We start from the raw sequence: 15,132 nt of genomic DNA on the forward strand, positions 1-15,132 counted from the left end.
GGCGAGTGGTGGCTCAGTGGATAGAGCAGCGCCCCATACACAGAGGTTGTATCCTCGCTGCAGCGGCCGGGTTCCATTCCGGCCTCAACCCTGTGCTGCATGTCGCCCCCCCACCCCCCACCCTCACGCTATCTTGTCCCACCAAAAAAAAAATAAAGAAGAGAGAACAAATAAAAGTTAAGCAAGAAAACTTGACATGGTGTGCAAGAACCAATTAAACTGTTCTATAGCCTTAAAATGAATAGCAGCATTAATTAATTAGTTAAAAAACAACTTTTAATCACTATATGATCCAATCAGTCATCAGCAATACAATGTCACAGATGATGTCACAGGTTGTGAGAGTCAGTGATATAAATGAGGATCAATGACTTCATCAGTGACATCATAGTGTTGCCTCTGGCAGGTTATGAATAGGATCCTTTTTGCATTCAACAATCATAACCTCTCTTTTTTTCACCCCTCAGGTTCTCTCTCTTTTGTTCTCTCCACTCTTCTCCTTCTCTGCTTCCATCACCACCCAGATACGCATTGAGCTGAGCACAGATTTGGGGACAGGTGCCATAAACAGAATTGTTTTCAGTCAGGAATCTTTTTTTTAAAGATGGAGAACCACCTTTCCTTCAATTGTACCAATGAGTACAAATAAGGGAAATCAGTTTTCTATCTTCTAAAATCTTCTAAAATCTTCTTAGTCTTCTAAATCTAAATCTTACAAGGTCGCATTGAACACATGGTGAGAAGATGATTTTCGCTCAGTGCTCATTTGAACTGAATGAAGCTTGAAGGAATCATTAAGTAACTCATTGAAACCTCCGTCAGTCTTCTTCACCACCTGTTGATACGTTGCAGTTGTTTGTCGGCAAATGGCTGGATGTAAACAGGTCCTGTGACGTCCATTATATATACGTCCATGATGACTGATGTGTGTGTTTGTTTGTTTGCCACCCACCCACCCGCTTGGTTCTCTGGTCTCCAGAACGTCAGCCTGGCGCAATCTCAGTCAGTTTCGCGCTTGCGCAGCGGGCTCGGACAAGCCAGAAGTGTCCGAGCCCTACGCGAAACAGCTGGCCTGCAACATGTAGCATGAAGCAAGGCGCTGCCAGCGGCTGGGCCCCGGGCATCAGAGCAGTCCAGCAACGCTCCCTCCAGAGACTGGAGGAAACGATGATCTGAAGGCAGGTCAGGGCTTCTATACATAAACTCTCAGAAACAGATGGTGATGACATCATTTGTGATGTCACTGCACATAAGCCCTGCCCAATAACTTGGACTGGTGACATCGTTCATGATGTCACGGCACATAAGCCCTGCCCAAAAACCATGACTGGTGACATCATTCATGATGTCACGGCACATAAGCCCTGCCCAAAAACCATGACTGGTGACATCATTCATGATGTCACGGCACATAAGCCCTGCCCAATACCTTGGACTGGTGACATCATTCATGATGTCACGGCACATAAGCCCTGCCCAATACCTTGGACTGGTGACATCATTCATGATGTCACGGCACATAAGCCCTGTCCATTAACCTGGACTGGAGGTTGTAGATTTTCTTATATAATCATACTGTAATTGTATACAGGCTGAGTTTTTTTTTTACTGAACTGAAAACTATGATGTCACTGATGACATCATAGAATGTTTCCACTGTCACAACCTGTGACATCATCAGTGACATCGTAGTGCTGACTGGCAGGTTATGAATAGGATCCTTTACATACAGCAATCATAACCTCTCTTTTTGTCTCTCCACAGGTTCTCCCTCTTTTTGTCTCTCCACAGGTTTTCTCTCATTTTTTCTTTCGACAGGTTTTCTGTCTTGTTGTTTCTCCACAGGTGGTGTTGGAAGCAGTGAAGGACCTGACCTGATTGTTGAATGTGGGATCCGATTCATAACCTGAGGCAGCCAGGCATCATAGTGTTGCCAGCATCAAAAAAAATAATAACATAAAAAATAAAAAAATAAATAGTACGTTCAGTGTGAAAAAACAGAAGTGAATACAATTACAGTATGATTATATACGAAAATATATAACCTCCAGTCCAGGTTAATGGACAGGGGTTGATGAATGCTGACTGTTGAGTGGGTACAGCTGATATGTCAGCAGCACATGACAGGTAGGTAGCACATGGTAAAAAAAAAGAATTCAATACAAAGCAACACAAAATGAACTCCCCCCAATGTCCTAGTATCACACACTGAAAATCACAATAAATCACAGCAAACCCAAAATATTTACAAAATACCTCTCCTGACAATGTATAATGTCTGTCCTGTGCTTTTGCTGGTCTGCCCAAAAAGACAGCTGGTAGGCTCTAGTTCATTCAAAATACAGCAGCCAGGGTGCTAACTGGGACTAGAAAAGTGGAACACATTACACCTGTGCTGAAAACACTCCTATGGCTGCCGGTAGCCTACAGTACAGAATTGATTTTAAAATACTACTGCTTATCTATAAGACCTTCAGTTTGCCTCAGAGGGCTTTACAGCATACAACATACTTCTGTCCTTAGACCTCCACATCATCTAAGGCAACCCCCCCCCCCCCAAAAAAAAACCTGTAACCGGTGGGTGGGGGGTGGTATGGTTTTCCAAATATAATACTGACCTGATCACTAGTTATAACCCAACCAGATCCCTCAGATCATCAACAATGGGTCACCTAAATGTACCCAGGATTAAAATCCAATGAGGTTAAGGTGAATTTAGTCACTATGGTGCTGTTCTTTGGAATAAACTGCCTGACAACCTGAGATATTCGGCAACCATACACTCCTTTAAAAGCAGTCTCAAAACATTAATCTCAGGCTTATGGTAATTAGCCTGTGTGTGTGTGTGTGTGTGTGTGTGTGTGTGTGTGTGTGTGTGTGTGTGTGTGTGTGTGTGTGTGTGTGTGTGTGTGTGTGTGTGTGTGTGTGTGTGTGAGAGAGAGAGAAAGAGAGAGTGTGTATGTGTTTGCCTTTGTGTGCGCCTATTGTTGTCAACTGTTTTGGCTAACAACATTCTGTGCTTGTGTGTGTGCATTACATGATTTGTTGAGAGGCTGTTTTATTCATGCTTTTTATCACACCGTTTAATGTTTTCAGTTTTTCTGTAAAGCACATTGAGTTTACCTGTGTATGAAGTGTGCCATACAAATAAAATGGACTTGTTTTGTGTGTATTAGGATAAAGCAACCATCACAAAGAAATACAACACACACATCTGCTCCCCTCCACCTCTGCACTCGAGCAACAATGATCATCCAGCCACACAAAACAAGCTAAAACTCATTTATTATCACACCTTTTAGCTGATTTATTTACTTCTTAAACATGTTAAGCCACCCATTGCCGTGCTGGCAACAGGTTCACACCATATAAGGAGTGGTGCATTGCATTGACATCATACGTTTTGTCAAAAGAAATGTTTATCATATTTTCCCCTTGAAAAAGAAGAGACCAACCAATTGACAAAAAGTAAGGATGACGAAGACAGCGGCACTGTCCTGCAGTAGTAAGGAGGCCACTGGCTGGTAGAAGCACTGATCATCAAGGAAGACATCCCAACATTTATTACAGTCCAACTCTCAGTTGACTCCTTCACTGCTGTCTGATTGAAATCCGATGCTTTTACGACGCTTCCAGATTTTGTTTTTGCCTGACCATCAGGTTAACACTTTACCTGATTGAAGGTATAGTGCCTTTGCTCCATCTTCATCATCTCCACCTTCTCTGTGCAATTGGCTAAGTAACACACTGGAAATGACAAGAATAAAATGACAACAGAAACCCTACATACAGTCATACAATACAAGTACAAACATTATGAAAAAAAAATGAGTTTGTTTTCTTCTCATTTTTATACAAAATGTAAGGGATGCTTCGGCAACCGGGAGTTTATTCTTCCTCCTCTTAGATATGAGGTTTTGATATTTACGCTGGATATTAACCATAACTGTGTTATTGTTTTTACAACAGTTCTATGATAGTGGAGGACATTAGAAACATTTGGGACAGGACTGATGCACAACATTAACAAACGCAAACAAACAAGTCAGTGATTCACAAATCAAACAGAAGATATTATAGTTTCATATGATCTTACTTACAATAACCCCCCCATGCACTACACAATAGTCTTGAATTTTCATATATTACATATATGCTACATTCTCTTATTTCTTATTTCACTGATATAAAGGCAAACATATCTCAATGCAAAGTGTAAGCTGCTCTGCTTTTCTTTACATTTAAATTATTATAGGTTGAAATTGGACGATTCAAACAGTATGACTTAGCTCATAGCAAACATAAATGTAGCTCATAAACTGGATTTTTACGTAAACTCTTAATTCCTCTGATAGCAAGAATAGCAATTTCAATGTTTGTTTTTATCAACAATCACAATGTATATACATCACCAGAACTAAAGCAAGCTCAATTTTAACATTCTGATCTTCCAAACGTTTCTTTTTTTTTTTTTTCGTTGTATTGCACACACATAAATACACATAAAAATACAGAACTAATTTTTGGGAGAGGTTACAATAGTAGATTTTTAAACATCTCTATTTTAATATTTAAAATGCATACCAAAACATCTTAAAAAACAAACAAAAAAGAAATGTCAATATGCTTCGTTTCATAATGTCCAAATACAGTGTGCAGCCACCCGGTGGTGGTTTTGAATGATGTCCATTAATAAAATGCCATAACAGTAAAATGTATTAATATTTGTATCCTGTGCGATGTCATGTCCTTTAGAAGGGTCAAAGGTCAGACAGCAGTCATGGGTCGGCTAGTCCACTGCACTACTAGATTTGCTGATGGAATTTTTTTTATTTTTTTTATATTTTTGGACCACATGTTGATATTCCATTAACTGCAAAAAAGAGAGAAAAATATATATATGCGTGAATACAGACATGGTACGTAGAGCATGTTTACAGCACAAAAAATAATAATGACCAGTGAACAATTTCTCATAGCTGATATTAGGACATACAATGGCAGGAAAGCAGGAAGCACCAGTATGATTAATAATATAATTAATAACAACAATATTAGTGTGCATGCTGGCTTACTGGTTCTCAGTAGGTGTGTAAAGACTATTGTCCTTACACACCTACTTTAATGAATTTGCATAATTAAACCTCCTTCAGGAAAGGAATGGGTGTGTATAAACTCTTTTGTAACTTGTTTTGCACATGTTAAGGAGGTACATCTTACACCTTTATGATTCATATTTTTTATTGTTTGGTGATCTCAGGTAGTTCTCATCATAATCCTGCCTATCTTTTCCCTGGGCAGAAGTCAAATTATTCAGAATAAAAGACCTGCATGGGTGTGCAGGGCCTATAGAGGGTGTGCACGTGATGTCACAGCACGTGGAGGTCACTGCAGTTACACCCGCTGAGTGGCAGAAAGACGAGTGACAGCGTTAGCTTTAATGCTGCAAAAACACAAAAAGCACATCTAAAATAAAGGAAGAGTTGTTGTGCAACTGACTGCACAAACAGATTCAACAAGCAGTCAAGTTTTTTTTAACAGATTGCCGAAAATAAAAGAGAAGAGAAGCAAATGGATTGCTGCACTTCACAGAAATAAACTGGAATCCAGGCACTAAAATGTGGATTTGTAGTTCCCAATTCGTATTAACTATACTTAAGTATCAAAAGTAAAAGTAAATTATACATATATTTACATGTGCCAGTACACTGTATACCGTAAATTGAGCTATTATCAGCTGATTATCTGATCATCATCTTGATATTAAGCATTTTTCTGATTATCAGTTTTGCTTTGTCTTTAAACCTGATCACAAAATGTGTGTGCATCAAGGCTTTTCTACACCTTCAGGTTTTGCATCAAGTATTTTCCCAAGCATCAAAATGACGTAAATATAAATGTCAGGATAAACAATTTCTGGCCACATGTCAGTGTCCACCATGTTGCTTTGCATGCCTTGTGTTCTGTCTTGAGAATTTCTGTTTGCCACTGCTTTTGCTGTCTTTATGGTGTCCTGCCGCCTTTATTCAGTGAATGTCATCATTTTATAGGTTTCAAAACATCTCGCCTGAGGACTGCCGTTGACAAGTAGCCTGTTGGCTAACATATTAACAGTTATCTTCATTACTGTGTTGTTTTGTTTTGTTTTGTTTTTTTATAAATAATATAAATAGAAATAAAATGAAATTATGTGTGATCGACTGGAAAGCCTTGCAACCTGTCAACTCTCTCTTGGTTAGCTACTTGACTTAACATCAGGCTGTTTAGTGGTGTTTTACTTATGGCTGAAAGTTTCAAGTCTGCTGTATATTTGACCATATCCATCTGGTTAGATGTGGTCAGAAGTGTGCTATGTTCCACCTGTTACCACACCCAAACAGTGATGTCACAGTGTACTGACCACATCCTGGACCAACAACCAAGGTGAGAAGTGTAACCACTGGAGGTCCACAAACAAGATTTTTCTGTTGCTGTTTGGTTTGTCTTAAATCAAGGTTTCTGCTGTGTGTTTCTTAGTGTCTCTTACTGGGAGGGGATGCTGGGCGAGCCGGAACGATGGAAGTGGATGTTCTGCCATTTGCCATCGCGGCGGTGCCACACACGGGTCTCCTCGGACTGCATGGTGCGGGGCATGCCGCTGGTATCCATGTACTGGGTCAGCCGAATATAGGCAATACACGCTGCATTTTCCCCAATTAGGTGCACATGTGGGTTCAAAAGAATGGTGTGCACAGGCTTGTTCCCTTTGGACAGTGCTGGAAGGGAGAAAAATGGCTGATTACAAGGAGAAAATGTCGCTTCATAATTCATATTAAATGAATATGATCGATAAAAACCTGTCATTTGGATTTGGGAAATTGTAATAAAGCAGCAAGATTATTCAAAAACAAAGTATGACCCTACATAAGGAGGAATACTAACTTAAAGAAAAAGGAACTGTAAGTCTCCATATGTTAACATTGGACAAGCGCAGGCTCGCCAACTGATTGAGGTTTCTGGGACATATCTGGTTTATCTGAACTATTTTTAACCCGACTCAGGACATTCTGCCATTTATAGCAGCCATTTTACATTAGTGATTTTTAGCTCCGAGGTTAGTCCATCAGCACAGGCCTGCCCCTAGAGTGTACCAGCAAACATGTAGCGTAAATTGATCGCTCTAAATATTGATATAGAACAAGCAATTTAGTCCATACAAACTAATGCACTCTTTCATACAAGCATGCTCAATATCACTTTCACTTAGGATAGGATAGGATTTAGGGGCACCTATTGGTAGATCATCGAATATAATATTCCAAACTATGTTTTTATTTATGTGTAATTACCTAAAACTAATAAATTTGTGTGTTTTAGTTACTTCAGACTTACTAAGCAGGCTCTTTTCCATGGAGACCAGAACAACAACCCTCTATGTTTTGGGTCCACACAGAGAACAGAAGTCTCAACTGAATGCAGAATGCAGCCTCGCCACTAGATGGCACCAAACCATTAGATTCATTAGACCTTAAATTCAAAGCTATTAAAAAGGTTTGTGTACAGAGGGTTAGGTATTTCGTCTCTGTCTGCAAATCATGAATGTGTCTCCAGGCATGGCTCCACCCCATCTATCTATCTATCTATCTATCTATCTATCCATCCATCCATCCATCCATCCATCAATCCATCATCTATTCTGTGAGCTAATGCAAAATATCATTGTATAACAATCAAAGGTGTTACTCTATGGAACAGCTGTAGTTTGGACTTGAAAACATGTAGAACATTGAACAAATTTAAACATGTTTTATACAATATATGGAAGGCATATGAGATAGTAGAACAGAGAGGGGAACGGGCAGTAAGCTATCATACAAGACAGGTAGGTTGCTTTTGACAGTTTGAAGTTGTTCTCTGTACTGACGTTTATTCGGATTATATACATATTATAATGGGTTTTTTTTAAATAAAACTGAAAAGGGGGGCAGGATTTGATAAGTATTCACTTCCTCCTTCTCCTTTTCAAACAATACTTACGTTTGTTTACTGATTGTGTTCTGATGTGCATTCTGGTGTTTTTTTCTCGTCTAATTGTATTTGGCATGTTCGAAATAAATCTTTAACTGACTGACTAACTAACTCACAAACTAATCATTCCATTTATATCAGGCTCATTCGCGATGAGCCCAGTCTGTGCAGAATCGATCAAACAAACACCACACAATGCATGCTACTTAGATTTTTACCAGATATTCGGGTCTGATATCATTTGAATGAATCAGAGTCAGATCTAACAGGATGTGAGTGTTTCTGACTCCTTCCTGAACAGACTGAAGGCTGCTGGAAGCCGTCCGACTTAACCGCATCTGTTTATCACTGCCCTCTGCTGCTGCCGCCTCATCTCATCCTCTCTCCAGGTGAGGACAGTTCTTCTTAAACAGGCCTATTGTCTGCTACTGTTGTGAATTATTCTTTTCGCACATTAACACTGTTGTGAGTACCTCACTGAAAAGTGTAGTGATTTTAGTACACATGCTGACATCTGCAAGTATTCTGGATTTCACCATGAATTCACGTCATAGTGTGTAGTTTTGGTTCCATAGTTGCAGTGTAACTTTTTGGCACAGCATTAAATTGTGCAATCATGTTCTTCCCTCTGAGAATCAAACAGGAAGTTTTCCCCTCAATGCCTCTGAGTAAACAATTGGTGCATTAGATAACTCAGCACATCACGCCAATGTAAGCAAGCATGTCTGCAGTAAGTGTATCTTGTTTAAAAACCTCCAGAGCAGCTGGAAAAACTTCAACAAATTGATGCGATTAAATAATACACAGCCATTAATCCTTCCAAAGGCCAAATTCTCTTTCTCAGCTTCTAGTTTGGGTTCGGAGCTAGCTGGCTGCTTGCAACCTTTGGAGCAACCCCAGACCCCCGGTTACGACAAACTTCAACTGCTGTGGACACAGTAACAGTAGCACGGAGAACTATTTAACATTGTGACACATTTCCTCTCAAATGAACTATTCTGTTGGTATGTTGTAAAATGTGACACTTTCAGGCCACGTACAATGGCTTTGATGATGCTGCAAATATTTTTTCTGTCAAAGTCATGATTAATATTTTACCGTTTTCAAAGTAAAAGCGATGGAAGTCGTGTCCTTCCACCAGGTTACCCAGAGCCTCAGGCTCAAAGGAAGTTAGACCAGGATCACAAATCTTCCTGTTACACCCCACCACAAAAAAAAAATAAAAATACAGAATCAGCAAAGGACGTGAGCAAACTAGTATGAAATTTAGATGTTACTGTACAAAAGGTGAGAAACCCAGAAATATACTTACGCATAGGCCTCAAAGTCTCCATTGTTGATAGACTCAATCAACTGCTCAGTGACTTTGATAATTTCCTGTTTGCGAGCTACAACAAAAGTCCACAGAACATTGTCAACTTCACAAACAGATGTAAAAAAATGCCAGTTTTTCACCGTATCTCAGGCAAATGTTGGTCTGAGTGCAGAAAAAGGAAATCTGACATCGACTTGGCTTCAAATGGGTTCTAGTCTATGAATTAGCAGGGTTTCAAAGTTATTAGAAATGGAAGGCACTCAAAAAAAATCAGTATTTCACTTCATTTTTGTTGTTTCATATCAGAGTGACAAGACAACAAGAAAGCCTCCCATGACTAATAGTGATATCAGGCAGGAAAATGCAACATGACACGATTCCGTTCACCCAACAAAGCTCAAAATGAACAAAGACAAACCAATGCTCGGATGCAAGTATTCTCTACAAAAGCAGTTTCAGCTAAGTAATGTTGACATTTACCTTTATTGTTATTGGTGCAGGCTGGGGGATATTGAAAAAAATACTTAATTTGTGCAACAAAAAGACATGTTAAATAGTAGAGAAATATAGAAACCAACTCCATTGCCTTCACAGCCATAAGCTGCAAACAGCTTTTTTTTAACTGTGTCAGTATATGGGCCTCATGCAAGAAAACATATATAAACAAATTTTCTCTTATTTTTGCCCATAACCATGATTTGTTTTTATTATGTTAGTATCCATTGATTTTTTTGGGGATTCACCAAAGCTTTACAAGTGGTCGAGAGCAACTCTTACCAAGATAAGAGAAAAACATCTCATTTTCACAGTCCAAAAACTGTTGTACAACACAAGGAAAAATATGTTTTATATTTTAGGAACATTTACACAATGCATGAATATCATTTAATCAAATTTAAATCATGTTTTAGAGATTATTTTAGTTCAGGGCTAAAGAAATACTACTATACTTGGTGCATGGATCCGAATTACTAGAATTTCAGTCACTGTGTGTCCCTCTGCTGACCAAAGCTACAATGTAACTAAGTACATTTACTCAAGGACTGTACAAATTTGAGGTTAGTCATGTTACTTTTTAATTCTACTCCATTAGACTTCAGAGGGAAACACAAGCCAAAAATACAAAAATATACAAGTGCAGCTGTAACAATTAGTTGATTAATTAGAAAATTAATTGGCAACCATTTATATAATAGTGAAATACCACAACAACAAAAAAAATCCATGGCTCCAGCTTTTCATTTAAACTGTATATTTGAGGACTTGCTGCTTTTTCTTCTATTTATATTATTTTGATTAATTAAATTTATTTAAACCTTTCTGCATGCATAACTTTACTTTAAATAGTTCAATAAATTTCTCTGAAATCCCATTTACTTTCTTTACGTTTATCAAACAGAATGTCAGTTTCACTCTAGGAGAAGTTCTTCTTCTTCTTCCAGCCTTTTTAAGTGTCCAGTCTTGTTCATGTGCCAGAGTCTTTGCACACCACACAACACCTGCTCTTATATACTGTTTAGGGGGTGTTACCTGTGCTAGCAGGTGATGTATGATGAAGTGGGATTCATCATTGAATACAGCTAGGTAAGAGCAGATTTGGGTGGTTTGGTGCATCTGGAGTTGATTTTTCTTATATTTTCTCTTTCCAGAAAATTAAGAGAAAATATAAGAGAAATTTAAGGGAATGTTGCTGCATGAGGCCCAGTGTTTGGGAAAGTCAAAACAGAGGGCAAACAGAGGAGTGAGAAAAGTATCTGTGTCTACAAATATACAGCAGGAAAGAAACTTCTTTTTTACTCAAATACAGAAGAAGAAGAAAACGGATGGAAGGATACTTAGGGGTCAAAAACAGAGGTTTTATTCTGGAGCATGTATAGTGAGTGCATTATAAGGACGAAAAATCTCAAACTATAAACTGTATCAAACACCCACTCATCTCCGTCGGATTTGAGACACTTTATATGGAGAGATTGCTTTCCTCCAGTCACGACTGGGTAACAGGAGGGGAACAAAACAGGGCATCTTCCTCCCCCAAATGTGGAGGGACTTACTCTGAACTGAGGAGGTGGGAGTCTGCCTTGAGTCAGACATCTGTGAGGAACGGCTCTTAGAGCTCAAGAGACCGCTCACTAAGCTGCCCAGACGAAGGGCTGTCAGCGGTTGCATGGATGGGTGTGTGATTGGTTGTCACGTGCGTGTTGGATGAGGGGTGTAACAATGACAAGGAACATATATATGTATGTATGTGTGGGCAAAGGCAGGATAGAAATTGTGGGGACAACAAAACAAATATTGTCAACAAAACATGACAAGGGGAAGAAAAATAAAAGAGACATTAAGTGATACTGAGAGCATAAAAAAAGGTATGCAAAAAAACTGAAAGAGCAAACAGCTTTTTTTCCACATACACGAGATGACAGAAATATTTGGATGCGAGGGAGGGCAGGACAGAAAAAGAACAGGGAGGGCTGCAGTTTGCAAGAGAAGTTGACAGCCAAAAGGGGGGTTGTTAACTCGATGTACATTCTAACTGAAAAGAGAATGAAGAAAAAAATATAGAGGAGTGAAGAGTCTGATCGGACATGGTGAGGACTGACTTTTATAACCTCAAAGCATAGGGGAGAACTGTGAGTAGGTAAATCAGAAAAAAATACAAGTCCCTACCTTTTACATCCTCGTCCTCAATTGTGGTGTTGGCACTCTCAATGGACTCCTGACAATGAATGACAAGAAAGAGAGTTTGTGTAGGTAATGCATGAATGGATGAGTATGATTTCTGTTCGTTATAGTGTTGAAACTAAAATGACAGCATTGAGGTTGTATGCCTCGGCATGACAGTCAAGTTGCAGGTACAGTTCACATTACAAGTTCATTCTTAAGGCTAAGTGGACGTTTGTGCCAAATTTGAGATTTCCTGAAGCCCTTCCTCAGAGACCACCATTAATCCAAAGTGCCTTTGACCTTTGATCACCAAATTCTAATAAGTTCATCCTTGAGTCCAAGTGGATGTTTGGGCCAAATTTAAAGAAATTCCCTCCAGGTGTACTTGAGAGATTGCATTCATGAGAATGATACAGACAAGGTCACAGTGTCCTTGACCTTTGACCAATGACCACTAAAATCTAATAAGTTCATTCTTTAGTAAATGTGGGTGTATTGAAGAAATTTTAATAAATTTCTATGAGGCGTTCTTGAGATATTGTTTTCACTAAAATGGGATGCACATAGATACGAATGTGCATTCGGAAGGATGGACAACAGACCAAAAGAATAATGCCTCCAGCCATAACTATCACCAGCGCAGAGGCATAATAAAAAGTTTAAAATGTTCTTGCATACTCAGATTTATACTACACTGTACTATACTGAGTACCAAGGGGATTTTTTTCTCAATGCACAATAGCCAACAGGAAACAAGAGACAAGATGAATGACATGCAGCAAAAGTCCTCAGCTAGGCTTAAAACAGATAACGTGGTTGGGGTCTTAGACCCCTATGCCCCCTGGATGTCACAATGAATGTAATTTATTAAGGGTTGATTATATAACAGTTCAAGCTGAGGGCTGTTTAAAGTTGATAGAGATACTATTGGATACTATTGTTATTCATTGAAATTGTTATTAACCGAAAGGCCTAAAGTACAAGAGCAAACAGCTTTGACATAAATAAGTGCAAATAATAATGAAAATGGTGGTTTTATTGTTAATACCTTGTTTCCATCCACTGGATTGTGGATCACAGTTGTCTGTGGTTCCTAAAGACAGCAGATGACAGAGAATTTGTGGGAAGAAATGACAAAAGACGTCTAGAAAAGGTTGGTGTGCTTGTGTGTATTTTCAGAACTTGAATCAATCTATCTATCTATCTATCCATCCATCCATCCATGTATTTATCACAATGCAGCTGGCATCAAATAAAAGAACCTTCTTCAGTTGCCTGTTCTCACTTGTTTGTTCTTTCTTCATGCTTTTATCTCCCTTCCTGCACGACATTGTCACTCTTTTGTGTCTGCTTTTCTCTCATCACCCTGCCTCGGTAATCAGATGTCTGAGCTTTTGTGGAATCGATCCTGATGACCAGCTCAGTCTTTCTAATCACTCACCCCGATTACACTAGATTATAACATCAGCAGCCTGCATCTGTCTGTCTGTGTGTGTGTGTGTGTGTGTGAGTATGTGTGCATGATGATTGAGAGAGAAAGGAGGATAGAGAGAAAGAGAGAGACATACCATGTGCCTGTGTTCATGCGTAATCATCTCAACAGCAAATGGGAGCACAGAAAGCCTTTGACATCATGCAGAGCAACAGTCATGTGGCCTGACGTAGACAGCCAGTCAGCAGACACCATGCACAAGCCAATGAGTGACGGCCAAATCGCTCGGGAATATAGCATCATAACGAGCCTAAGGAGGTGACATCCTCACACTCCAGCCATGCACAGACAAACTACATGAGCAGCAAAGCCCTACATAACATGTCCTCCTGAGAATTTTACCATCAAATACAAAACTGAAAGCACTAAAGTCGTGACACACAAGGAGCATGCATGGTGTTGGTATGTAGAGAAGGACAGAGGAGGGGTTGTTGCAAAGGAAAGGAGGACAAGGAGTGGGGGTTGAGGTAGAGGTTGCCCCTAACTACAGATTGTAAACTACACTACACAACTACACAATCCAAACGTGTGTGTAAAGGCTTGTTGTTTCAACCCAACATTAACTATACACAGGACCAGCAAATCCAAACTGGCCAAGCTCTGTATGCCCCGCGCATGCGCTGCTAATTCAGATGAATGAAAGAACACATCAATCTGAATTATGAATAGTTAATTTTTAGATCAGCTGTATCAAATATGCTAGAGCTGGGACATGCTGCGCAGCCACAAAAGCTTTTACACACTATTTCATTCAGGGATAGCCTAAAAATGAGCTTCACGTTTGTTTTCAAAAATATTTTCTGCATCACTATACACCTGGTTAAGAGTTTCAATCTTATCCAGCAAGGCTGAGATCAAACAGTAAGAGATCTGAGCCCCTGTGAGAGGGTGAACCTGTACCTCCTCCACAGCGGAGTGTGTAAGGTGGGGAGGTGTTAGAGGTTTTGTAGATGGAGGTGCAGGTGTAGGCGAGGTTGTGTGTTTATACCAGCGCAGGGGCAGGGCCAGTGTCTTTAGGACTGGTCACTGTGTTGGCTTTGTTGTTGACCTGCAGGGGGCAGTGTAGAGCGCAAATGACAACACACTTTCCAGACACACAATTGTGCACCAACACGCGTAAACACACATCATCCCAACGTATGTGTGCCAAAGATGTGATGTTAGTAAGTGTTACATTGTTACTCAACCAAGAACTCACAAGAAATTTTATAAAGTACACTTTGGCACAAAGAGAAATGTATAGAGGAAAAAATGGCTGTGCTGACGGCAGGGAAAACTATTCTAATTAGTCAAAGGAAAACTGATTATGTTTCTAAAACCAAATTTCTTGAAGTTCTAGTGTGTGGGATTTAGGGGGATATTTTGGCATAAATGGAGTATAAAATTCAGAACTATGTTTTCATTCATTCATAATCACCTGAAATTAAGAATCATTATGTTTTATTTACCTTATAATGAGCTGTTTGTATGTATATACAGAGTGGACCCGTTCATGGATGTGTAAAAACAATTGAATACAGCATCGGAGGCAGGGCCCTGGTCATTCTTGTGAAAGTTGCTTAATGCTGCATGAAGTCCAAAAAGTTTAACTTTGCGGGTGTAAAATAACCTGAATCTTACGTATCATTGGGCCTGTGAAGCGCACAAGAGACATCTG

The 15,132-nt window shown here is 39.5% G+C and overlaps 1 protein-coding gene across 13 annotated transcripts in view; it reads right to left on the bottom strand.

Annotated features, from left to right (window-relative positions):
- Nucleotides 1–3,268: 3,268 nt before the first annotated feature.
- Nucleotides 3,269–15,132, bottom strand: part of LOC121941940 (calcium/calmodulin-dependent protein kinase type II delta 2 chain) — a 64,102-nt gene continuing 52,238 nt past the window's right edge. For 2 of the 13 annotated variants that reach the window (XM_088075374.1, XM_088075372.1), the window contains exons 14-22: nt 14,464–14,523; nt 13,032–13,076; nt 11,987–12,035; nt 11,374–11,472; nt 9,803–9,823; nt 9,320–9,395; nt 9,106–9,200; nt 6,527–6,755; nt 3,269–4,873 (exon numbers count right to left, since the gene is read on the bottom strand). In XM_088075374.1, the coding sequence (XP_087931500.1) occupies nt 4,870–4,873; nt 6,527–6,755; nt 9,106–9,200; nt 9,320–9,395; nt 9,803–9,823; nt 11,374–11,472; nt 11,987–12,035; nt 13,032–13,076; nt 14,464–14,523 (678 nt within the window). In that variant the 3' untranslated portion in view covers nt 3,269–4,869. Of the gene's footprint in view, nt 4,874–6,522; nt 6,756–9,105; nt 9,201–9,319; nt 9,396–9,802; nt 9,824–11,373; nt 11,473–11,986; nt 12,036–13,031; nt 13,077–14,463; nt 14,524–15,132 lie in introns of those variants that run through there. The other 11 variants (XM_088075376.1, XM_088075375.1, XM_042484965.2 and 8 more) reach the window with 8 other exon arrangements.

Source organism: Plectropomus leopardus, chromosome 3 (genome assembly GCF_026936395.1).
Source record: "Plectropomus leopardus strain MGB_pleo_1.0 chromosome 3, ASM2693639v1, whole genome shotgun sequence".
In the NCBI taxonomy this organism is placed as follows: Eukaryota; Metazoa; Chordata; class Actinopteri; order Perciformes; family Serranidae; genus Plectropomus; species Plectropomus leopardus.